The 25949-nt window shown below is 38.4% G+C and overlaps 1 protein-coding gene across 1 annotated transcript; it reads right to left on the bottom strand.

The window, feature by feature from the left end:
* Nucleotides 1-1197: 1197 nt before the first annotated feature.
* Nucleotides 1198-21699, bottom strand: LOC117301531 (sodium-dependent phosphate transporter 2-like). The gene is made up of 11 exons (XM_033785552.1): nt 21530-21699; nt 17366-17766; nt 12537-12677; nt 11811-11896; nt 10519-10615; nt 8120-8239; nt 7594-7695; nt 6863-7018; nt 5630-5924; nt 4567-4752; nt 1198-3367 (listed from the first exon to the last, which is right to left on the bottom strand). Exons 2-11 carry the CDS (start codon nt 17712-17714, stop codon nt 3130-3132), a joined length of 1770 nt encoding a protein of 589 aa, XP_033641443.1. The 5' UTR covers nt 17715-17766; nt 21530-21699; the 3' UTR covers nt 1198-3129.
* Between the last annotated feature and the right edge of the window lie 4250 nt (nt 21700-25949).

Genomic DNA, 25949 nt, shown 5'->3' with positions numbered 1-25949 from the left:
TTATGATAAATAAAAACAAATTGATAACACACCTAAACCAAAATGTTAACATTTGTATAAATAATGACCCTGATATTTATAGAAATAAATGTACCTTGTTTTAGATCATAATACAAACAAATTATGTTTTGATTTGTACACATAAATGGGGGAATTATTTGTACATGGAATTTTGAACACATCAGTTTAAGGGTAAAACCAAACTTAGTATTCTTTATCCCTGATGAAACTTAAACATCTATTAATTCTCACACAGTTACTGCATGAGTGCGCACTGACCAGAACAATCAGATTGTAACAATGACGGCGCTGATTGTGATGTGACATCCAGCGCGCAGAGACCTTTTTGCAAATATCTATTGCGCACAAGCAACTGTTGAATGAGGTGCATGCTGGTCTAACTAGGGATCAAACTGGAGCGGAAGCTAGACCAGCATGCACCCCCATTCAACGCCTATGTATTAGTACAGGGCGCAAACCAAGTATTTGCAATGAGGTCTACAGTGTGCTTTATATTTCTCGTTACTGGGTAGTTCATAATTCCGTGTACTGCTCAAGAGGACAGTCAGACTTTAACAATTATTGTGGTATAAATTTAAATTAAAGGAACACGTTGCCTTGGATCGGACGAGTTGGTCTACAAAAAGCGTTTTATTGTAACCATTTGTTATAAAATGCATATGGTTAGAAAGATGTTGTAAAAGTAGAATATAATGATCCACACAAATATGCCTCGAAGTTGCGTGGTTTTCCTTTTACATCGTCGACTAACACAGTCAGCCATTTATGGGAGTCAAATTTTTGACTCCCATAAATGGCCGACCGTATTTTTTCGCGACGTAAAAGGAAAACCATGCAATTCTAAGGTATGTTTGTGCGAATCATTATATTCTACTTCAAATTACCTATCTAACCATTATATGCAATTCGTAACAAACGATTTCAAACGCTTTTCAAAGACCAACTCGACAGATCCAAGGCAACGTGTTCCTTTAAGGTTTCAAGGTATAACTTGCTAATTGCTGACAAATGTTTAAAACAACATTTCAAAAAAATGTTTGTACAGAAAACGCAGTACGGTATTACAATTTTCACTTCAAAGTACTCCAGGATTCGGGGTGTTTTGTTCTATTCTTTTTGTTGTTGTTTTTTTTTACTATTTTTTTCCCTTGTTTTTTGTTTGTTTTCATTTTACTTCCTTTTTTTTTTTTTTTTTTTTTAGGGGGGTGGGGAACTGCAGGCAATTTGTTCAGCTTGGGTGCACACTTTGAAACTTGTTGGCAAATATGCTATTGTTTCTACATCTATATTTCAAACAGAAAAACGCAGCAACATCATCAACTGTTTGTTATCGACCCTGTAGACCCCTAACCTAATATTCCCTTTAAATTGTACAATTCTTTTTAAACTCAAGCACACACTTCTTGTTTCAGTTTACAAGATTTTTCTTTTTACAAACTTACAAGAGACAACCAACAACTACATGTAATAATGGTTGTGTGTTTTTTCATGTAGAATGGTTCATTTCTGACTTTTTATGACACTCAGTCAAACCGACCTTGAATTCTACATTTAGACTGTTAAAATATACCTGTTTGGAATGTGAAGGTCATTAGTTGATTAATCTGATCATGTCAAGTTTCAAATATCACTCTGAAAGAGTCAGGAACGAACCAAAACACCCCTGCACAAAAATGTATAGACCTCCTCTTTTCTTTTCTTTTTTGGATGGACACTGACAATTTTTGCCTCGGGAAGGTTATTGAATTGACACCATTATTAACATACATGTTAGGTTGGAGACAATTCAGACAGGCGCACCAGAGTCACACCAAACCAAATAGGTTAGGAGTGATTCACGGTCAACCCAAATAAATTATGATAACTTGTGATCAAGCACCTCAATGTACTATACTCGTTCAATTGTGTAGGTCTTTTTATAATATCATCTACTGTATGTATAACTCATTGTAGGACCACTTGCTTCTGCATCTCTCCTGTGCCAGGAGTGTCTTTAAGACAGCATGGGCCACTATTATTATTTTTATAACAGTAATATGTTTTGTGAACAGCATTTTGAAATATACCCATCCAACAGTTATAATAAAACTATAAACAGGAGCAGACGGATTTTTTGTTGTTGTATTTTTACACTTGTTTTAATCTCAAAACCAAAAGAGACTGCAGCATCCTAACTAAAGCCTGGGCGACAAGAGAAATTTACTACTCGACTAGTCACACCTGCAATAGTTGCGACAAATTTTTAATTCCCAAGATGAATTGCAATATGTTGTTTGCCACAGGTGCAATATAGTGAAATTTTCTGCTGAAAGGATTGTGTCACTGATGTTGTTGTGTTTCGTAAGTAAATTATTATGTCGTGAATAGTCGTTAGCAACACAATTGGTCCACCAAACAGGTAGTCGCTACTTAGTAGTCACAACTATTTTTGTAGTAGTCATGGCGGCACGAATAACCAAGTAGTTGAATAATGGTAGTCGTGACTCTACTAAGCAATCAATAGTCATACATTGTAGCTTCAACACTAATCGCACTAGTCGCCCAGGCTGTTAGCCTAACCACCAAATACATTGCTGGCACACAAATTAATAACCTATACAATGTTACTGTACAAACTCATAGAATGCAAACGAAGTTCAAAACCTCGCGAAAAAATAACAATACTAGAAATATTTCACTGAGCCTAAAACCGACCCGTGGGGGGAGAATAATTGCTGAGCATAGAAATAGAACATCAAAAAACGCTGAGTTTCAGGTCCTTCAAGGAGAAAATAAAGGCGACTGTTTTATCTTCATGTTCTTTTGGGTTTTTTATGGGTTTTTTTTCCCTTTTTTTTCTGAAAAAAAAAAAAAAAAAACGATTTCCAATAAAAAAACGGCAAAATCACATGCCTAAGTTGTGGAAAATACTACAATAAGATTACTTGTAGTACTGTTACTGTCAGAAAAGTACCTAACGGCAACTTAATTGTTTGGCTCACCTGACAGTGAACAGCAACTTTGATGCTTAGCTCGACTGACAGCGACCAGATTCCTTAGCACTCAGCGCTATGCAAGTTCTATTTCTATAAAGAACAAACCCCAACAGGCGTATTAGGGGGGCTAACATCATACAGCAAGCTGTAAAAGGAACATAAGTAACGCGCTAATCCCTGCCGTGATGGGTAACGTAACAACCCACGCTAAAAATATGTTACGGAAGACCTTCCATTCTACGGAGGCCCTCGAGCGAACCATGCCGAGGACAAAGATTGAGCCCACTTTGCAGTGGGTGGTGCTGATTGGAATGCCGATCTTCGAGGCAGCTAGGACGGTCATTGCTGCTCCGAGCTCAATGGTGAACCCACTGAATAGAAACAAGAGCAAAGAAAGACCAATTAGAGGACTGGGCAGCCTACAGAGCTCAAATTCAGGGGAAAAATCCATAGGACTGCAGGGCTTGAAGCTCAAAATATTTACTGGATCTGAACTTTTTGTACAACACCAGGGACCAATTCCTAGCTGCTTAAGCAAAAAATATTGCTTAACAATTGTCTGCTGAGCAGAATTGAGCAGGATAACAGCCATAAATTGTACATTCAATAGTTTAGCTGGTAACCATTACTAAGCTTGGGCGATACCTCGATAGAATCGAAAATCGCGATACCATTTCTTAAACGATTACCGTATCGTCTTGGTTTTTGGTAATCGAATTATCAGCAAATCGTGGTTTTGATGAAGTTTCACGATGTCTTCCCTAATTGAGACGTCTTGCAACCACAACGGGCTGTTTTAAAAATAATAAAAAGTCCCAAAACCAACCTCAAGATTCCCCAATTGAAAAAAATGACATCAAAGACTTTAGCTCCCAGGCGGTCTCCCACATCGCCCAAGCCTAACCATTATCAGATTTATAAGCATAACTTTATTGTGCTTAGCATCTTGTTGGTGCTTGAGTAGCTCTATGAAATTGGGTCCAGGTCTAGAATTACAAGCCGGCCACTGAAGCCATTGCCACCGTTGCCCCTGGTCTTGGTCATAGTGCCCATTCAAAAGTTTCCCACTAACTTTAAGATTGTCCAATGGAAGTGCCCTTTTCAGCATTGAATATATTTTTTCTAGATACCAGCGCTTTACAAGATTCATTTATTATTATAAAAGTGAAAATGGCCTTGCTCTTAAATTGTGTGGGTACCTTTTGTAGGACACAAAGCACAATGTCCACAAATTTACATTTAACTTACACACTTTGAAGATAATATTGGAAGCTTCCATGTAAATCTGTGAACATTGTGTTTTGTGGTACAAAAAGTACCCATACCCTTTAGAGATGAAATCCAAAGCCTTGAATTTCCACAAGACTGCATTGATTATTATTAATGCATACTGTACATCTATGATGATACACACCAAGTAAAGAATACTGGCTTTCGACAACTACTTACGGTGTCCAGTGCCTTTAATAGACTTTAAGGCTATTAAATAATCACAATATTTCTGATTTTCCCCCGAGAGAAAAAATTGGCAATCAGACAGAAATCAAAGGAAAATAGATTTGCAACGTACCTTGAGGGTGTGATTGGAGTCAACTTGTCTCCAACTGTCTCAATAACTCGACGGCCGAGAACCCACAACCCAACAGTGATCCCGAACCCTCCGTAAAATAGGATCCAAATGGGCGTACTCTGCTTCTGGGCGACGCCCCCAGACTGGAAGATGGACCACAGCGCAACCAATGGTCCAATAGCATTGCTGGAGATCAAAATATGAACAATAATACTAAAGATAGTCAGTTCTTATATGGCACTTCAAACACCCAAAGGGCGTCTCAAAGCACTTCCAGCATTAGTACCCTTGGTCATTGAGCCATTTAATTAATTAATTCCTTAAACCAACTCAGCTCCCTGGGGAGATACAGCCTGTGCTGCCAAATATGTAGCCCACTACGCTAAACCAACCTCAAGAATCATCTCTGCCCTCACAGGTACCCATTAACCCATCGATGGAGAGAAGTTGTTGTGTGTCTTGCTCAAGGACACAAGTGTGACGACCAGGGACCGGGATTCAAACAATACATTCTGCTGAACAAAAGCACCAGAGCTCTAGTTGGGTGCCAATATCCGCTCGGCCACGACACCCCATAATAGAGCTTTACCCTTTCAGCACCAATGGCTGTCAACTGTGCACTGTGTCAACTACCCTGTCGATCTGACAAAGTTACAAACACAATTATATAATACCCAGATGTCTAACCTACCAATGAAACTGTATTTAATGTACAGTTTTGTGTGTAAATCTCAAGTCAACAGTGTTGGAGCGTCACTGAATTGGACATCACCGTTCGCATACAAAGCTAGCGCAAAGTGATTGTAAACGCAGAATTCGGCAGTAGACAAGACATGGTTGGGCACTGAAATTGCAACATCTACGTACAGTTGTAGCTAAAACCCAAGCCAAAATGCTTGGATCACCCATTCCCAACATTACAATAAACATTCCCTGTCCACTTCATCCTGACAATTGACATTCTCCCCCGTCCCTCGTCCAACGAGATATGGTCGGGATTGTAGGAATATTTCTTGATCTGCTAAGCATGTTTGTGGAATTAGTTACTAGTAAGCCATCTTACCAAACATCATTTCCACCATGTGCAAAAGAGGCGAACACCGCTGACAGGATCTGTAGCGGACTGCAAAGTTTCACGACCTCGGGCGGGTCAACCACACTCTTCCATGCCTCCAGATTCCTAGTGGAAGAGTTACTACTACTCGTTGTTGAGCTTGAGCGAGTGGAGTCTGGGGTGCTTGTTCCGCTCTCAATCTTACGCCAGCCAGCGCGATTTAAGAGACGCGAGAAGAAGCCCTGATCATGGGATGACTGCATGGAGGTGTTGTTAGTATCTGTTGACATGTCTAGTGTACCTTCTGTGATACATGAATATAGAGAGAAAAAAAGATCACGAGGGTGTTGTGGCTGAGCAGATAAGGGCACCAACCTCAAGCTCTGGTGTTTCTGATCAACAGAGAGTGGGTTGAAGTCCCAGTCGTGTACACTTGTGTCCTTGAGTGGTCAAACACTCTGGACTCGAGCTCTGGTAATTCTGTTTAGCAGGGTTTGGGTTCAAGTCCCGGCCAAGACACTTGTGTCATGTGTGTTGAGTATTGCAAATTAGAGTACCAGTCACACTTAAAGACCTACTTGAACGACAATAGCAAGTCATTACATTTGCTAAATTTCATTAAGAATGTTTTCAATCAATAAGGAAATCAAGTCATACATGTATGACTACAATTAGATTTTAATTGTGTAAAAAAAAAAACATTTAAATACCCTTATCCAGTGCTTTTCTGAAAGATTCGCAAAAAGCTCTACTACGTCATCACTCATGCTACGTCATAGTTGGGAGCTCCAAATTGTACACCGCTTTGTTGAAGCATGGAGGTATAACAAAGCAAACTCCCAAGCATGAGATCAAAGCATTGTCATTTTGACGCAAGCCGTCAACGGTAGAAGTGTTTTTAGTTTTTCAAAACCTTGAGGTTGAGGCCTGATTTTTAATCAATAATTAAACAAGAATGTACAAACAAAATAACATTTAAACAGCAAACAAACAAGTTATAAACAAGATTAAATAGCATTCACATCAAAAACAAATTCCCTCAAGTAGCCAACTATAATAACATGCGCCATAGGGAAACCATTACATGGTGCTATAAAATGGGTATTATAATTACACACACAATTCTGCATGACCAGCAGAGTAATTAACAAACGCTTTGGAATGCCCATACAGTATTTAACATCTCTTTATAAATACTTGTTGTTTCTATATTTACATGGTGTTTTTATGACAAAGGCTTACCTTCAAATTTACTGATCAACATTGGTTCTGCTGCTATGTTATTAGCTGCATCTCTCTTGTCGACCCCAGAGTCTTTCACCGGGACATCATCTTCATTGAGGCTGGAATTTTTCTCTGTCAGTGTCAACATCGAGATCTCGGTAGAGAGTGGGTCCTCTGTTAAAATAAACAACGATGGCGGTTCATTTCATTCAAAACTTTTCCAGTACCAATATTTTGTTCCTATGTTTCGTCTTTGTGCAGGTGTGGCATGCATAAAATTGTGTGTCCCAAATGAAAATTGTGAAAGGGGCGAGTAAAAAAGAAGTTGACAGGGATTGGCGATGTTTTTCAAAACATGCAACAAATGACACTCAACAGTTCAGTATTTAAAGCATGATTTAACCAGCAGTCTCTCCAGCTTATTAGAAAAAGAAGAAGAAAGAAATAGATAATTCCCAAGAGGAGCTTATTTTGCAAGCTGTCCACTGAATACTTTTTTATACCGTTTCTACATGTACTTGCTCAGCTGTTCAGTCAACTGGGACTTTTCAGCATTAACTTTCCTTGAATAGACGCGTATACAACACTAGTCGCCCAGGCCTCAAGCTTAAACATACATTTATCTTCGGTTTTGAAAGCCCTAATCTGCAGGGTTTTTTTCCGGAGGAATGGGGGTTTACAAAACTGATTTTCGGTTAAAAACGTTTGAATCACATCCCAGTCATCAATTCAGTGTTAATGAACCTTACTTTTCTCCGGGATCCCCGGTGCCATATCGATCTCCACTGCTGTTGGGACTATGACCATACCAGGGTCAGTGGATGGAAGAGAAGTAAATGTCGTACCACTCTCTGTCATCAAAAACAAATTCCACATAATACAACTTTTACGTCTAATGCCATAAGGGCCAAATATAATAGAGCTGCTTTTTTAAGCACAAAAATAAGCTAAGCAAAACAAAATTATGTTTCTCAGACATGCCAGAGTAAGGTTAACAGCCAAAACACCAGGTCAAAAGTATAATTCCATTTAAAGTAGTATTGAAAACAAGTTTTAAAAAATTGTTGCAGTTTTTGAAAAAGCTATGAAAATTTATTCAAAGAAACATCCTTTCACCAAAACAATGCATGAACAATGCTAAAATGCTACCGCAGTTGCTGAACAGTGCTAACACTCTCAACATGCAACTATGTAAATTATATAAAGTATTCATGCACTACAAGTGGCTAACTATGCACACGTAAAGACGTCATGAAAAAGAAGTTGCTAACTCACCCAGCATGTTTTTCCGGAGTTGGGGTACAGCTACGAACCAGACAATCAATCCAACAAGGAGACCAACACACAGACTGATCACAAACGTTCCCCACACTGGAACTTGATTCATACCAAGTACTGTTAGGAGAGGTAAAACAAGATAGAATGTTTTAAAGACACTGGACACTATTGGTAATTGTCAAAGACCAGTCTTCACAGTTGATGTATTTCAACATATGCATAAAATAACAAACCTGTGAAAATTTGAGCTCAATTGGTCGTCGAAGTTGCGAGATACATGTAATAATGAAAGACAAAAACCCTTGTCGCACCATGGTCACACGAAGTTGTGTGCTTTCAGAGACTTGATTTCGAGACCTCAAAATCTAAATCTGAGGTCTCGAAATTAATTTCTTGGAAATTTACTTCTTTCTCGAAAACTACGTCACTTCAGAGGGAGCTGTTTCTCACAATGTTTTATACTATCAAACCTCTCCCATTACTCGTCTTTTCCGTAGCACTCTTCCAGCGCATTGAATTTTGTTAAATGCGCTTTATAAGTCTCGTTTATTATTATTATTATTATTATTACTCGTTTTCAAGAAAGGTTTTATGATAATAATTATTTTGAATAATTTACAAATGGTGTCCACTGCCTTTAATAATCAGGTGAGGTTTGCAGTAGCACCATGTGCAAACCTTTGTCGAGTGGTTGTTTCTGAAAAAAATTGGTGGTTGACAACTCAACGTATTAATCAGTATGCTCCGATTGTAGGCGATTGAAAATAACGTAAATTTGTAGGAAATTCAAGGGAATATTCCACCAACAAAAGGGATGCATTTTTCCTTAAAGGTGTTCGGTATCTGGGGCTAACCTTTTTATAAAAGGAAGTTCCAACTTTTGTTTTACTGTCGGCTCTTTTCAATAATGTCAATGTTTCTTTAAGGTTTAAGGGTAAAACATCTAGTTTAAACCGGACATGCCTGTGAAAACATGATCCTTTATCGTGTTAATTTGTGCGGCATTTGATTTGTAAGAGTCCATTAGACCACAGTGCTTCTACACGTACAATGTAGGTCAAAACTTTCACTGAAACACGATTTCGTTTACAACACCAATTGTGTTTACTGTGAAAGGAATTCAATGACAGATCTATGTGTGTGGTATATAATATAACAAATATTGCATGAAATTCATTCATGCATGCATGCTAAGTAATAGTCCAGGGGTCGGACAAATTTTGTTTAAACTGCATGGCTTGTAGCATGAAGTTTGTATTGGACCACAAAATGTATTTGTTCATGCCTCATGAAATGGGATAGTCCTGGGGCTGATTTCACAAAGCAATAAAATTTATCGCAAAACAAATTAAATTGTCAGTGTTACCATAGTTATTTGTATTGTGACACAACACTTTACTAAGCAACTACAATTGATTTGCAGTTAAGATTGACCTTAGCTGTTTGTGAAATTGGCACCACAGCTCAAATGTGGGGGACAATATTCACAACACCAAAGGGCTTGTAGTTCAAAATGTGTACCGGAACTGACTAATTTATTTTACAATACCCAGTGTCAAAATGAGTTGAACAAGCACCAAGAGAAAATCTTAATCAGGTATCCTTTAATGGCACTGGACACTTTTGGTAATTGTCGAAGACTACTCTCCTCAGTTGGTGTATCTCAACATATCATTCCAAAATAAGAAACCTGTGACCATTTGAACTCAATTGGTCGTCAAAGTTTCAAGAAAGAAAATAACCTTGTCACACGAAGTTGTGTGCTTTCAGATTCTAAGGTCTCTAAATCAAGTTCAAATATTTGATTGGAAAATGACTTTTTTCTTTAAAACTACGTTACTTCAGAGGGAGCTGTTTCTCACAATGTTTTATACTATCAACAGCTCTACATTGCTTGTTACCAAGTAAGTTTTTATGCGAACAATTAGTTTGAGTAACTACCAATAGTGTCCTGCCGTCGATTTCACAAAACTCTTCCCAACTTAAGACTAATCGTAAGTCCCAACCCTGCACTGTAGCATGCAGACCTTAAGATTAATCTTAAGTTAGGACGAGTAACTCGTCCTAACTCGAGATAAGACGAGTCCTCACTCTTTGTTAAATTGACCCCAGTGCCTTTAATACTGAAAAGAATTGAAAGATATCAAATTAATCAACACATTTTTTTCACAGAGATATTACACAATAAGGTTGCCTACTTCGATTCAATTGAAAAACACAAGACCAACAAGCTTTTCCAGTTGTAAGTTTACTGGCCCTTAGCCCTACGTTCCAGCGTTAACTTCAATCCCTGTAGTCAACATTTCCCCCGAGTATTTGTATTAAACGTCAATGCACTCAATTGTTTGTAGGATAGTGTCAGCAATAGTGAGAGGAAAAAGTGCATTTCTACTTACATTCTGGCCCATCAAAGGTAATGGAGAAAACATTAATGACTACAACCACTGCATAACATACGGGAAGCACTCTAAGCCCTGGCTCCAGCGGCTTATCCTAAGTAGGAAAACAAAACATTGAGATCAACTTTCCATTCAGTTCATTCCAGCAGTGATAATTATAAGATCCTAGTGTACAATATCACCTGTAATACAGGCCTGGAATTTCATGGAAACCATGGCCAATGTTTTCCCTGTCTTGGCCTTGGTGCCCCTTTTTTTCCCAATAGACTTTAAAGGAACACGTTGCCTTGGATCGGTTGAGTTGGTCTTTGAAAAGCGTTCTGTAACCGTTTGTTATGAAATGCATATGGTTAGAAAGATATTGTAAAAGTAGAATACAATGATATACACAAATATGCCTCGAAAATGCGTGGATTTCTTTTTACCTCGTCGACTAACACGGTCGGCCATTTATGGGAGTCAAAATTTTGACTCCCATAAATGGCCAACCGTGATAGTTCGCGACGTAAAAGGAAAACCGTACAATTTTGAGTGATACTTGTGTGGATCAGTATATTCTACTTTTAAAACATCTTTCTAACCATATGCATTTCATAACAAACGGTTTCAAACGCTTCTAATAGACCAACTCGACCGATCCAAGGCAACGTGTTCCTTTAAGGAGGCACAATGCCAGATGCTTTGTTATTGAATAGCAAGGGCACCAAGGCTTTTTTCCACCATGTCTTCATGTGAAGGGAATCTCTATGAGGAAATTGTACAGTTCCATTTAAACATTTCAAATGGCACCAGGAAATAATGACCAGGGGCACCGGAGGCAACTGCCATGAAGTATCAGGCTTGGCTAGGACAGTGATCCCCGTCCTATATGATGGAACATCAATGTAGACCTGTATGCTTCGTTTTTTAACAGGAAGGCCACCGAGCATTTTCTCCTTAGTAAAGGGCACCCAATGAGGAAACTGTAAATTAAATTTCTACTGGGAGAGCCTTTCAAGGGCACCAAGGCAATGACCAAGGGGCATGGATAATAATAATAATAATAATAATAACAGGTATTTAGAAACGCTCCCCATAGAAAACTTTAACACAGCGCTTACAAAAACTGAAAAATAAAAGCACAATTAAACAATTACAAAAACTTATCGAAAAAGCTACATACACAATTTTTGAAAAGCATGAGAAAAAGAGAAAAGCCTAAACATGCAATTGCTTCATTGTCTCCTTCAAGTATCATGCCTGCCAATGAAAAACCATTACAAGTCTTTTAGCTGGTGGTTTACCCTTACCTTGTTGAGAACAAACTTCCTGTACAGAAGGAATATGACTGAAGACGCTAATCCAGAAAGAACCGGCGAGATGAACCAAGAGGCAACTATAAATACAAACAAATTTAGATTTTTATTATTATTTGTTTTTTATCCTTACAGTTACACTGATGTATGCACTGTACTTCCCTAACTTCTTTGAAAAACACCTACCTGTACAGGCAAATCAGTCAGGTGGGATTCGAACCCATAACCTTTGCATTGCTAGACCAGGATCAATGTCTTACCACTAGACCATCGAGCTAGCCCAGCTGATGGCTTGAGTTAAAGGAGCTTGTACTGAAAAATAATGTTGCAAAACAAGCCTCCACTCCAGGCCTCTATTTAGACACTAGCCCAGTGTGCAAACACTAGTCAACTGCAAGCTAGTCAAACGTGCTGTTCAGAACAGGCTAGTTAGGAATTAGCCAACTTATGCACTTGTTCATTGCTACAAAATTTGACCCACCATTTCGCGTGCACTTAAAGGGGATGTTCTGCCCCTTTTGAGGGACCTCAATTCCGAATCGACTTGGAGTTGGCAACTCTTTTTTGGCATGTGTTCATTATACCCGTAGATCATTTAGATGAGTGTTTTTAAAAATGAATTTCAGCCAAATCTGAGAGTTGACCCATTCCTCCATTGGTTGATTGACACGGAATGACCCGTTATGGGTTTATTTGTGGAGGTTGAGTATTCTCACTTACTGATCAGACCAAACTTAGTCCAGTTCACTCCTTCAGTCTGAAAGACGACAAGATGAAACCCAATCATTGCTCCTACGATGCTGTGGGTTCCAGATACTGGTAGCTTGAACCATGTAGCCACCAACAACCAAATACATGCACCTACAGGTGGAAAAGAATACAGAAAAAATACATTATTGCTACAGTATATATGGAAATGAAAAATATGTTACTATGTTTTCCCTGCCAATTTCAGCAAAAAATAAATTAAGTTTCAGTATTAAACACACGTTCAACTTGAGAAAATAAATTAAGCTGTTGCAAACTTATTTCCCAATACCAACCAAGGACTTACAGTAAATAAAAAAATTGTCAGTCACCTGACTTTTTTACCCTAGCAGAGTCTTCCTCAAAGGTCCAATTGCAAGCTTGTTTCCCTACATGTACTTCATTCAAAGTACATACTGTGTAGGGTTTCTTTTACATTAATCTATCGTTTTTGTTTATATACATAATTTAAATGCTCTCATTCAGATTTCTTTCTGACATTCTATTCCATTTACAGACGTTCAGAACTACACGTTCACCTTTCTTCAGTTGAATCTCTACTGCATATCTACAATGTACAACACTGATGCAGTTTGATTAAGTTGACCAGCATCTTGCTGCTGGCTTTTGTGAAATTGAACAATCTCTTTGACCTAGTGAGTTTGACTGATCTTGTTTGTTCAGTGAATGCTAAACTGTTGAAATTGAATTCGGCCTGCTCAGTGTTGAATGCTGATGCAACAGAGTATTCATTTTCAAGTGACCTTCAATGTGGCATACATTAAATTTAATTATTAAAATAAGGCAGGAAACCTATGACAATACATTTAATATCAAATTCTACAAATTCCAAATTCTGTCATCAGTAAAAGGTTATTGTACGTTAATTGCTGTATAATAATAATAATAATAATAATAATAAGACATTTGTAAAGCGCCTAATGCAAAAGCCTCTAAGCGCATTAAAGAAACAATAAAATAAACAATTAGAGAAAGAAAAAGAAGCTTTAAACAAATGAGTTTTCAACAAGGACTTAAAACATTGTAAAGTATTAGCTTGGCGAATATGCACAGGAAGACTATTCCAAAGAAAAGGTGCGTCGTAAGAAAAAGATCTGTGGCCATAAAAAATGGAAGAAGCTCTAGTAGCAGAAAGCAATGACTGTTGAGATGATCGTAAAGTCCGAGTAGGGGAATAATGATGAACAAGTTCAGATAAATAAGCAGGAGATTGACATGTTTGAGCCTTGAAAGTTAACAGAAGAATTTTGTAAACTGTTCGAAACTTAACTGGGAGCCAATGCAATTGCATTAGTACAGGTGTAATATGGTGAGAACGAGGCAGACAAGAAACGAGGCGAGCATGTGTATGTTTCAACATTAAATGGGGGCGGGGGCTGAATTTACATGTAGCACTGCCACTGACTGATACACGTAGATGATATCGGATCCCAAAACGTGTGCCCCCCCCCCCCCCCACACTGACCCACCTTCCCAAAGAGGGGCTAGGGGAGTCCATCGTGATGTCTCAAAACTTGCCCCACACCAAACCACCCACCTTCCCGAAGAGGGCCTAGGGGAGTCCATCGTGATGTCATCAGACATTGATTACAACAATATTGATCAAAGGAGATGCCTTTCGGCGAAACACTGCACTTAGAACAAAACAGAGTAAAGCCGACAAGTACAGGACGTGCACGCCATCAAGATTACACCAATTATATGATATGCCCAGAGATTGCTTTATATTTAATGTTATCATGATTAGGACTGGTTTGCCAGATGTGATCTTTTTGTATTTGTTTTATTCAGGCTAGAAGGAATGGGCAAGGGCACCAAAGCATTGTTTCCATAGTAAAATGCACAGGTTATGTTATGAGATAGTTGCAACTTCCTAAATTTGAACATTTCAAGGGGCACCAAGGGAGGAAAATCATGCATCGTCAGGCCTGGCATTACACGGAGACCACGGAAGCCACGGCCTTTGTTGCCCTGGTCTTGGCCTTGGTGCCCATTCAAAATTTTCCCATAGACTAACATGTATATATCTATAAGATTTCCAATGGAAGTGCCCTTTGTAAAATAAAACTGGCCCTGCCCTTATAAAGATGAAATTCCAGACCTCCTGTGTACATTGCTGAGTACATAGTAAGACAACCTTCACAAACATTTAAAATCTTGAAACTCAAGACTTCATAAAACACTATGTCCTGACATGCAATCAACTCAAGTCCTGCATGCACCCACATTAAGTCCCTATCACTCTCGTTCCACTAAACATTACTCTAATTGGTCAAATCTAAGAAGGATCTATTACCTTTCATCAGTCAAAATAGATTAAAAACCTTTTCAGGATCAGCAAAACCCACCCACACATCAACCCACAAAAAAAGCCTACACAGAAAAGCCCTTCGCACACTGTCACAGAAAAAGAGCAGGCAAATAAAATTGAAAAGCAAGCTTCATCAAAATCAAGGCTACGCTGGCATTAGATGTACATCTATAATTTTCTACCCCATCATTAATTTTTGCTGCCAATATTGTTTCAGACATGGACGTCACTTCAGTAAGATCAGCGCTCAATAATGTGCTGGGAAGATCCGAGAATTGATAATCAAGGAAAACACCAGGATGGAATGAGCAGTTAACAATCTATCAGGGGCCTCAAAAGGGTGTCTACATGTACAGTGCTATTCACACGACAGCAAGTTAACTTTAAATTTAGCGTGGTTGTTATACCGTACTTAGCAATTGTTAGACAATTTAACAAGAAACCTTGGACAACAGTATTGTTGTCCTTTCACATGAGGTACATGTACATTTTGTAAAATTTTACAAGAATGCTACAATTTAGCACGGGACCCCTGCTAAATTGCTGTCATGTGAAACTGAAAGGGGCTTGAGGATCTACCTCCGAATAAATCACAGTAAAAACTTTTTTGAAGTTTCTGCCAAGGCAGGACTGGAATTACAGAGGCCATGGCCTACTTAAGGTGCTCTAAGGTGCCCTAGTCTTGGCCTTGTTGTCCATTCAACAATATACTAAGATTTTCCAGAGAGAGTGCCCTTTGGAATAAAGAAAAACCGTCTCGCCATATCAAAGATGATATTCCAGGCCTTGGTTTGCCAGTCAGGGTGATGGAGTACCACCGCATGGTTAATTTTTTTTGATTCGCACAAAAATACTTGATTTTGACACCGACGCGTATGCCACGCATCGCCGCACATGAACTTGCCCCTGAACTGTTTGATTAAAATGTACAGGTGCGTTTGCGGCATATATTTTAAAAAGGCCTGTGGCTTATAAATCCGCTCTGCTGGCCCGATCGAATATGATACACTGTAATTCCCCAAAAGAAGCATTTTTCAAAGTCAAAGAGCAACTGGTCCCCTCTCTTTCTTCTTTGATTTCTTGTAAATGTGATGGATTATGCAGTAAACCCTTAGCACGCTACCAGGTTGTACACACAGTATTCCCCTGGCGCTGAATTTCCTGTATGGCGCTACTAAAATGCACATACAATTTTCCTGAAGACTTTTACTCTGTGAAGAAAGTGTTTTGGGCTAAATTGCCAAATAAGCTTTTTACTCAGTATTTTATTTCCCATCTAATGCAGTAAACATTATGGGTTTTGGATAAAGAATAACCGAGATACGCTTATTTCATTACCACTATTCTATCACCGGCCGCCAAGCTCAGTTGCTGTCATCGGGGCCATCGTCCGATCCAGATCCATCGCTGCTGCCGGCAGACCCAGTGTCTTGTTCATTTACATCGTTATCGTTGACAAGTACACAGTACATGTACACAGTACACATACAGCATTTTCAACACATCAGAATCTCTCGAAAAAAGCTCTTGGAAGTCTGATTCTCCGGAGTCTGAGTCCTGAAAAATTTCCAGAAATGCTGCATGGACGTCCATTGTGTCTGCCTTTTGTCTTAGCATACAGCTTTTTGATCGGAAATTGTGAGAAAGTTTGGGACAAAAGATCAGGTTTTTTTCGATGAAATATCGTTGCATACATGTAAAGCTAGATGCATGCAGCTGGATGAGGGTCAGGGGTCAATAGTTTCCCAGAATTCCTCATCTGTTTACTCACAGTACTGCTGGGCGACTGAAGTCGCCGACAGCGCGCAGGGAATAAAACAAGCTCGGTGACTGTAGTCGCCGATAGCGCGCAAAGGGTTAAGGATAAACATGTAAACATGATTCTTGTGAGAGAATCGTGTACAAAGCCTGGCCTCAAAATAACCTACAGCCCCCATACCATTTCCGTGGTGTCCTTTGCTGTTGCTGTGGTGCCCTCTACAAGATTCCAATTCAAACTTGAGCCCTGTTCATACTTCCTGCGAATGCGAGTTAGTAATGAAGGTTGATGTCACAAATTTGCAACGAATGCTTCGCAGCAGTTCAACTCTGCTCAACTCACTAGCAAATATCACTGCGAAAGTACAGGGTTGTTAAGTCAAAATCCTATCAAATTCACTACGCTTACACATATATACGCAGGAAGATTGAACCGGGCTTTATGTTCCCCTAGAAAGTGCCTCTTATCAGAGGACAAATTTATTTGCTTCTTCAAGAGTGAAGTTCAAGGCCTGCGTTGAATCCTACAAGTAAGGCCCATAGACCTTATCCCAAATACTCGGCACTAGACTTGTCCTGTCTTGAGCTTACTCGCAAGAACTCGCTTACTCACTTACTTACTCGCTTACTTGAGTTTACTTACACTGCGGGCCAGTGATTTCAGTGTAACATTTAACTCTGCTGTGTGATATTATAACCACGTCTTGCTTACCTCCAAGAGCAGCAATCTGGCCAATCATAAGAATCTCCGTCTTTCCCTCATAGAGATTTACATCGAAGATACCCTTACGAATAGTGTCCGATACTTTGGCACCAAGAAGCACTGCTCCAGCCGTCTCAAAGAATGACGCAAGGAAACATGCAGTTCGTAGTGTGAGCACTTTGGATCCTACCGACGTGGCGAAAGAGTTTGCGACGTCATTTGCGCCGAGACCAAATGCTAGGACGAATGAAATGACGAAACCTAGGACCAGAGCCCAGATGTACGGGCTTGTGTCAAAACCCATAAAGGGCGTCGGACTGGGGAACATCGAGGTGCCCCATGAGGTAGTGAAGTCCATCTTCCAGTCAGATGAAGGGCAGAGCTGATACAATGTAGAGGAGCTGATCGTTCTGAAAAAGTGATTGGAATAAATTGTTTATAATATAAATGTTTCAACTGTTTTGAAATGTTATAGCCAGAGAGCAAGGTACCCAGTTCTATAACTGCGCTGCCATGACTACTGATGAAGGTTGCAACTAGTGAAGCATGCCTACATGTAGTTGGGTAGTGAATTTAACAAGTTGCCTAAAAATTTGTCATTGTCTGCACCGATATAATGTAAAAGAGTTGGTTACTGCAATGGCATCTATTTGGCTATACTCGGCCTGAATGTTTACCATTTTGTGCCTGCAGCAATCCACAATCTTTGGTTGTAAACCTATGACTTTTAAGTCGCGACTTACAAGTCATAGGTGCATCTTATTGAAGCACGACTAGTAAGGGTAGTAGTGAATTTTTATAATCGCCTAGGCTTACACACACTTCCTGCCAAAGCAAGAAGTGTTTCGAAATTCGTACGTAACAAATTTGCAACAAATAATTCCCATCAGTTGAACTACTGCGAATCATTCGCTGCAAAACAGCTAGCCCTGTGTGCTGATAAAATTTGAATTCGCAGGAAGTGTAAGAGTCAGCCTTACTACTGTTTATGTTTACATTGTATGTGCCTTTTATTCTGATTAATATCTTTCCTATCTGTTAACTTTCAAAGTACACAATGTATACTTTATAATACTCAAACAACAAATAAGATTAAACACTCTGCTCCAATTTTGTGTTTACATAAAAACAATTCAAATCATCTTGCCAAGAAATGCAGGCTGCCATGGAATGTTAATCTGTTGAGATTAGTAGTTTCCTACAGATAAGATTTGAATTATCTGAATTTATTTGCCCGGAAATGGACTCTTGTCAGGATAGAGATTCATGTACATGTAATGTGCAATATCATAGTTCCCGATGTCGCTCGTTTACAAACAACTAGTCTAAAATTTGCATTTTTTTGGGGGGGGGGGCAGTGTTATGAATTGGTTATAGTAAGCAACTACTGAGGTTCCTACATGTACAAATGTGAGATTGCATAAAGCAAACAATTCTGAGCAAAGTCCTAAGATATCCGAGATAATTATAGAAGTCAAAATCTACTGTTTTGTTTGTTGACTTTGTCTGCATTTTGTCCAACACGACTTGCTTTTTGAGTTATTTATTTATGCTTTGTTTATGTAATTTCAATTAGATATTTTTTGTTTTGTGTTAATAAATAAAACAAAGATAGACTTGCGTACACACATTGTGTTTGAGTGGGCGTGTTTACGACTAGTGTTTAGTGTTCAGTCTGTCAGTGTGCAAACACGTTGGCTTTGTGGCAAGTTTGCGTGCTCACAAGAACAATAAGCGTAGGAGTTTGTACGCGCACAACCAATTCACCTAGTTCCAACAGCAGGAACAGCAGGCCATGTTTAACAATTTGCAAACATTCAATAAAGATTAATTTATACTAATATAGGCCAGGCCTGGAATAACACTCAGACCATGGAGGCTATGGCATACGTTGCCCTAAGTCTTTGGTCTTGGTGCTCTTTGAAAGTTTCCCATTGACTTTTAAGATTTCAATTGGAAGTGCCTTTTCCAAAAAGAAAAACAAACATCCTTTTCAACATGTTCATATATAAAAATTCCATGCCTGAAAGGTTTTGTACACTTATCAGGCTTGAGCTTAACTTTACAAAGCACAAACCATTAAATGAGGTTTATCTTATCTGCTTTTATATCCTTCTAAGACAAATTGTCAATATCAATATCCTTATTGATTTGATGATATCACACTTTACTTAGCAATTAAGATTGTAAGCTCAGTATGATTTCTGAGCTGTTTTGTGGAAGGCCTGGGGGCATTTGAATGTCTCTATTTTTAAGCCATTCAAATGCTTGCGATGCGAAGAAACAAGGGCAAAATTAATTGGAAAATCTTAAGACTGCAATATAAAAGACTGTTAAAGCCATTCGACACTTTCGGTAAACAATATTGTCCAAAGGCCCACACTTCGTATATCCAACTTATATATAAAATAACAAACCTGTGAAAATTTAGGCTCAATCAATCATCTGAGTCGGAAGAAAATAACGGGAAAACCCACCCTCATTTCCTCATGTTTCGCCGTGTCATGACATGTGTTTAAAACAAATCCGTAAATCTCGATATTGAAAATTGATATTGTTTTAATATTTTCTCAAAAAGTAAAAGCATTTCATGGAATAATGTTTCAAGAGAAGTCTTTCACCTTTACCTTCTGTAAACCCTGTATAAGTTACTTGTAAATCTGTTAACTTTTAACTTTTTTTTCTGTTCCGAAATTGTCCAATGGCTTTAAATAAAAACATTTGATGGGGCACCAAGACCAACAAGACCAAGACTAGGGCAACAACAGAGTCTAAATCTAAGTCTCTTTCACACTGAGGAAATTTCTTTCGCTATATATAGCCAGGGTCCTTTGCTACAAAATGTACGAGCGTGGATTGTATTGTTCTCACCATGCAGAATGTTTGAGCGAGCTTTCACACGGCTAAGTTAAAAAAACTAACAACCTTTGTGCGCCATGACATGAGGCTGCACACACCACTGCACTGGTAACCCATAAACTTTTCTGTAAATTATTCCTGTCACGTCGACCACTGACTTCATTTCATGAAAAGTAAGTCCAACTGCGACTGAATCTCAACAGGTCGGTTATGCGTAGCGCGTGCATTCTACACATGTTACAACTGATCTGTACTTTGACATTGATTGAGCTGCAGAATATGCAACCACGGAGGAAGAATGGTCACAGTGCATGCCACGCAAGTGTTTATAAAATTTAAAAGTCGAGATGGTAAATTACCGTGTTTATTAATATTATAATGTATCGCACATTTTATTAGGCCCCCTCGACATTAAAATAAATATAACCTAGGCCCTATAAATTATAATTTTATAAAACTAGTAAAAGTATTTTCTATTTATATAGGCCCTAATAATAAATACTAATAAGTTTTATTATTAATTACAATAGACCTTATGCATTGACGTCATCCAGCCGCCATCTTTGAGGTCAAACGGTGACGAAACAATCAAAACGCACATAGATTGACCAATGAACAATCTCCTTTTGACCTCAATGTGGGGGCGCCGTACTGAAATGACGTCATGTGCATAAGGTCTATTTCAATCAGAAAAAGTCAATGATTAGAAGATGGATATGAAAAAACTAAAACTAAAAGTAATAGGGCCCCCGATGTAACCTAATTGATGTTCAGCATATAATTCATTAATAATTAGGTGATTAGGCCAAAATAATATAAATTAGGCCTAAACAAATGTTAATATATCAATCATTCGCATAATCGGCTATTCATTATAAAAATTGGTCTTAAAATCAAAGTTTAACTAATAACAATAATGATGATCATGATCTGATGATGTCTGATGATCATCATCATGATGATGATTGAAAATATTTATTGAAATAATGTTTAATTTTACTGTACATGGCGACCGAGTTAAAGAAGAATCAATTCAATACCACGACACATTTACTTGTTTTATTAGGCCTACAAACTAGGGATTTGAAAGTAAGAAATGTTAAAAAACACAAGTTTTTATAAATTCGTTGACCAAAATAAATAAAATAGCTCTTTTTCATGGACGTTTTTTTCAACAAGCCTGTTTTCGTGTTCGATTTCAATGGTTTCAACCAGAGACACACAATTATTTTATATTTTTATATAAAATAAAATAAATAGCCGGTGCTTAAAATATTAAACAATTCAATGACGTTTCAAAACAATTTAACTCACCAAACGACCAGCCTACGTAAAGAGCAATGTCAACTGTGGATTCCGGGACAAAATATCTCTGAAAAGAATTAAATAACTGCTAAAAATACTTCAGATATTCGGGATCCGGGTTTTTTGATACAGCACGTGGAAACAGACGAGATGATTTTTTATCCCTCGTAACATACGTTTGTTGCATACGTAGTGGGTTGGTTCATGAATAGAATGCACACAAAATGGGGTTGGCGCCGTTTTCCAATTTTAGCGCTAAAAAAATTGCGCGCAAAACCCACATTCCTTGCTTGAAAGCTGTTTATAAAACAATGTCCTTCATTCTCATTCATTTGCTTCTGGATGTGTTAGGGATATCTCTACAAGAAAATGTTATTGTTTTGTTTTGTAAAGTCAGATTTAGACAAACCTGTGAATTGCTTGGAAATAATTTTAGGTCATTCAAGACTTCTCGTTATTTCTCCCCTACTTGTGTAAATGGACGGGTCCATTCTCACTTGCCGGCCCTGTGCTGTGCATGTGATCGCCATGTGAATATTTTGCCCCATTGACTAAGCGGATGTGTGTTACTACGTGCATCAGGCAGTGTAGAGAGCTATTGCGGGCGGCGATTGAAAGCAAGCAGCATTCTTCATCGGTCATTCGGTGGTCAATTACAACGTGCACAAAGTATAAAATTATGTTTCCTCCAACAATGTCAATGATTTTTTTTTTCAAAGGTCAATTAACTCGTCTGCTGAGTGTCTGAGTCCAGAATTCCTAGTCGACCTCTTCCTTTCTCTGGACCCACAGTAACCACTGGGAGGATTAAAAACGTAGAAGATATAGAATACTCTTAACTTAGATACGTTCAGCACGCACATAAAAACAGTTTATTGATGATTCTCCGTGCCCCCCCCCTCCCCGCCCCTTCAGAAAAGAAAGAAAAAACACATTACAGATGCATAAGAAAATAGTTATCAATGATTTTGCAGTCCCCACCCCCCACCCCCACCCCACCCATTTCGGTACTATTTTCACTGAATGAATGTCTACTACATTTCTCCTTTCTCTCGCTGTCATCGGTTTACGCTAACAAGATTTTCTAAATCTCCGGCCACCAAAACTGTCCGCAGTTACGTGCTAATCAACCACTCGCAAGCCGCGCCCACCCAAGGCGGAAGGCACATAAAAGAGTAGCTTGAACATCTGACGTCATTCTTCGAGGCTCGTTTATCCTTGCGGATAAAGACAGGGGCCCAGGCTAATAAAAGAGGGACCACGCGAATTAGATTATCTCGATGACGCCGATGGGGGCGTGTTTGATTGTTACAGTCAGTGCACCACACGCAGGTTGGGCTTACCCGTTGACCTACAATTTTGTGAGAACAATAATTTACCATGGCAAGATACACTTGAAAAGATACATATTATAGTGTGTATAATTCCTTTGAAATTCACATAATTAAATCAATTACATGAAGGGTCTACATGCTTCAGCCAAGTGTCAATTAATATTATAAATAGTGCACTAATTATTTGGTATGATAACACTATAGTGTTATCATACCAAATAATTAGGAGGCGTATATAATAACGGTTATGAGTTTGCTCTAATTATTGCTGTCTGATATAAAGTGGAATTGCTCTGATACTATGGGATTGTAATGGGTTTGCTACGTTGCTTTGTATGGGTTTTCTCTAATTGTGCATGCTTCAAATGCTCAAAGTTTCACGGACAACATAAACATTATTTTCCACCGGACCGTATAACACTAAATTCCTTCCGCGAACCGGTGAACGTAGTGCGCCTTTGCCGTGTATTGGGAAATGAAGGCCAAACTTAATTAAGTTTTCATAAGTTATCTTGTTTTGGTTACCTTTGTAGAAAAAATCTTCACTTGTATTAATTAATGTATTTTTGTTTACATTTTTCAATAATTAATCGCCTCGCGTAGAAATATAAGCATGAGTAAACGGTCCCCCAAGGCAATTTTCATTTTTTTCAGCACACGTTAGAACACATGTAATAACCTCGTCTCCTTCGTTTTTCACTTTCCTAATAAACAGTATTTTTTGGAAATTTTGACGAATTTCGTCTATCTATGGATTGAAGTGGGCGCCTTAAATTACCTAGACCAATGTAAACTGTCTGGAGCTGGAACTGGACGACTAAAAAGGCTGAATTTCGGAAGTGAAAATGCTGTGCCATCTCACCTTTCGCCCAGGTGATGCCCGCCAACCGCCGCCCTGCAAAACCGTGCAAGAGCACCGTGCTGTTGTCGAGACCTAACAACTGCGAGCAAAGACTTTGACTGTTGCTCGAGTTGTAGAAACTTAACTTCAATTGTGTGCAAAAGGAGAGAGCAGTTTTCTTCCAGATGTTCTAGCAGAATGAGGAATATTGTCGTCATGGCTGAGTTGTTGTTTCAAGTTCAAGACAAGCCACAAGGTCAAGACTGACCAGGAGGGGGTGAGTCAATGAGTCAACACAAAAAAACGGTTCTTTTTAGAACCACAAGTACTCAGCAGGTCAGTAGGGCAGACAACTCTAACTATAAAAAATAGATAAATGTTCCAGTGTTGTTGTTTTTTACTGCAAATCTTAGGGGACAAAATGTGTACATAGATTCACAAGCAAATTCCCCTCTTAACTGCTTTAAACTGAAATATATTTGTTTCGTTCCTGCTCAAGTTTATGCGGGTAAAGAGAACAAACAAAAAACGTGTTGTGAAAATTGTGTTTATCTTGTTAATTATTCCATCAGACCCAAATTGATGTATATTTTGCAAAATATTGTATGTATCCTTATGCTTAAAACTAATTTTTGTCATGTTAAAACAAGACATAAAACATTGTTCATCGTACGAAAACAAACTGAAGTTGTCGTCATAGGCTGAATTGGAATGTGATATTCCTACTCAACTATTGTTGAACTCGCAGTGCACACACTGTTCACTCACGAACTGAACAATGAGGCGGAAAGGTCGTGACCAGCTGCAACACTTCTCTCGGAACTGATGTCATTCATCGCATCAACAAAAGAAATAGTAATACAATTTTCGAAGGAGATGAGAAAAAGAAGAAAACTACATTGATCTCGTCAACGCACCAAACAGGATTAGGGTCTTTGAATTGCATAACTTTGAATGACTATGTAGGAAAGCTGACTTTGGACCATTTCAGTTTGATTATATACGCAATGCGATGCATAGGCAAAACCCAACACCAACATCACTGACCAAAACAATCTACCACACGAACATCATTACACACTAGATTTAAATAATTAAACCCTATAGGGAGTTTAAAAGTGGAAAGGTTAGTCCTTAAAAAATAGAGAAAGTAGTAATAAGTTAATGCATGCTTTATAGCTCAGTTACTTTTTGTTATAACTCAAGTTCCAAGTAGTATAGAGTGAATGATTGGCATAAAACGTTTAGCCTCCTGGAGATGAATTAATGTTTGCGAAAAGAGTGGATAAACACATTATTAGGAAATAAAACAACAAACATGAAATTAGTTAAGAAGTAGAGTTATGAAGTAAATTAAATAAAAGCATATAAAAGGCTTGCATTGTTGGGATAGAGTGAATGATTGAGATAATTGGATGAGCGTGTCCTCCTGGAGAGGGAATGATCGTTTGCAAAAGGATTGGATATAAATTATTATGAAATAAAGCAACAGAACAACAATTTAGAGTTATGAAGTAAACTAAAAGAAAACATTTTTTAGGCTTACAGTCTTTAGTCGATTAAGTAATATTCTTTCTCTTCTAACACTAAAATTTAAATTCTTACATTCAAAGTGTAGCTTTGAAGCCTCTTTTCCCTCTTGTTTATATCTGTATACTCAAGTTCATGCTGGGTTTCGTAGATTCATATAAACCACATAATCTTTCTTGGTTCTGAGATCATTAATGCACAGTTCTTTTATTATGTCTCGTTTACACACTCTTCACAAAAGGAAATCATTCTGTGTGAATCAGATATTCACCCGAATGCAATCCGGACGTGATGAGGTAATAAGGTGTTTTCGTACATAATGTTGAGAATTTAACAGTGGAATTAAATTGAATTTGTCATAAGATGAAGTATATTTTGTAAACTTCGTATGAGGTGGTCTGCCATTGAAAGGCTTTGATCTTCAACTTTAATTTGAAAACTCAGCTTTCTTCATTTGCCACCATCTAGTATCTTGTTTGAAGACACTTTGGTGGTCTGCCACTGATGTCTTGAAGTCATATGAAGACCCAGCAGGAATGTTCTATTTCTCTCTCTCTGCTCTGAATTGCATTCATCTTGTGTTGAGTCTTACTTTGAATGATTGCACTTGCCACCATCTATTCTCTTGTTTGAAGATACTTTGGTGGTCTGTCACTGATGTCTTGAAGTCATATGAAGACCCAGCAGGAATGTTCTATCTGTCTCTCTGCTCTGAATTGCATTC

This window comes from Asterias rubens, chromosome 17 (assembly GCF_902459465.1).
Source record: "Asterias rubens chromosome 17, eAstRub1.3, whole genome shotgun sequence".
NCBI lineage: Eukaryota > Metazoa > Echinodermata > Asteroidea > Forcipulatida > Asteriidae > Asterias > Asterias rubens.
This window is presented reverse-complemented; position numbering and strand designations above follow the sequence as displayed.

Excerpts from the sequence above, each read along its gene's own strand:
- LOC117301531 (XM_033785552.1), bottom strand. The coding sequence starts at position 17,714 with ATGGACTTCACTACCTCATGGGGCACCTCGATGTTCCCCAGTCCGACG. Across the intron at positions 11,897-12,536 it reads GACTAAGTTTGGTCTGATCA|TTGCCTCTTGGTTCATCTCG; the intron begins GTAAGTGAGAAT and ends TTGTATTTATAG. Across the intron at positions 8,240-10,518 it reads TACCTTTGATGGGCCAGAAT|TACTTGGTATGAATCAAGTT; the intron begins GTAAGTAGAAAT and ends CTCTCCTAACAG.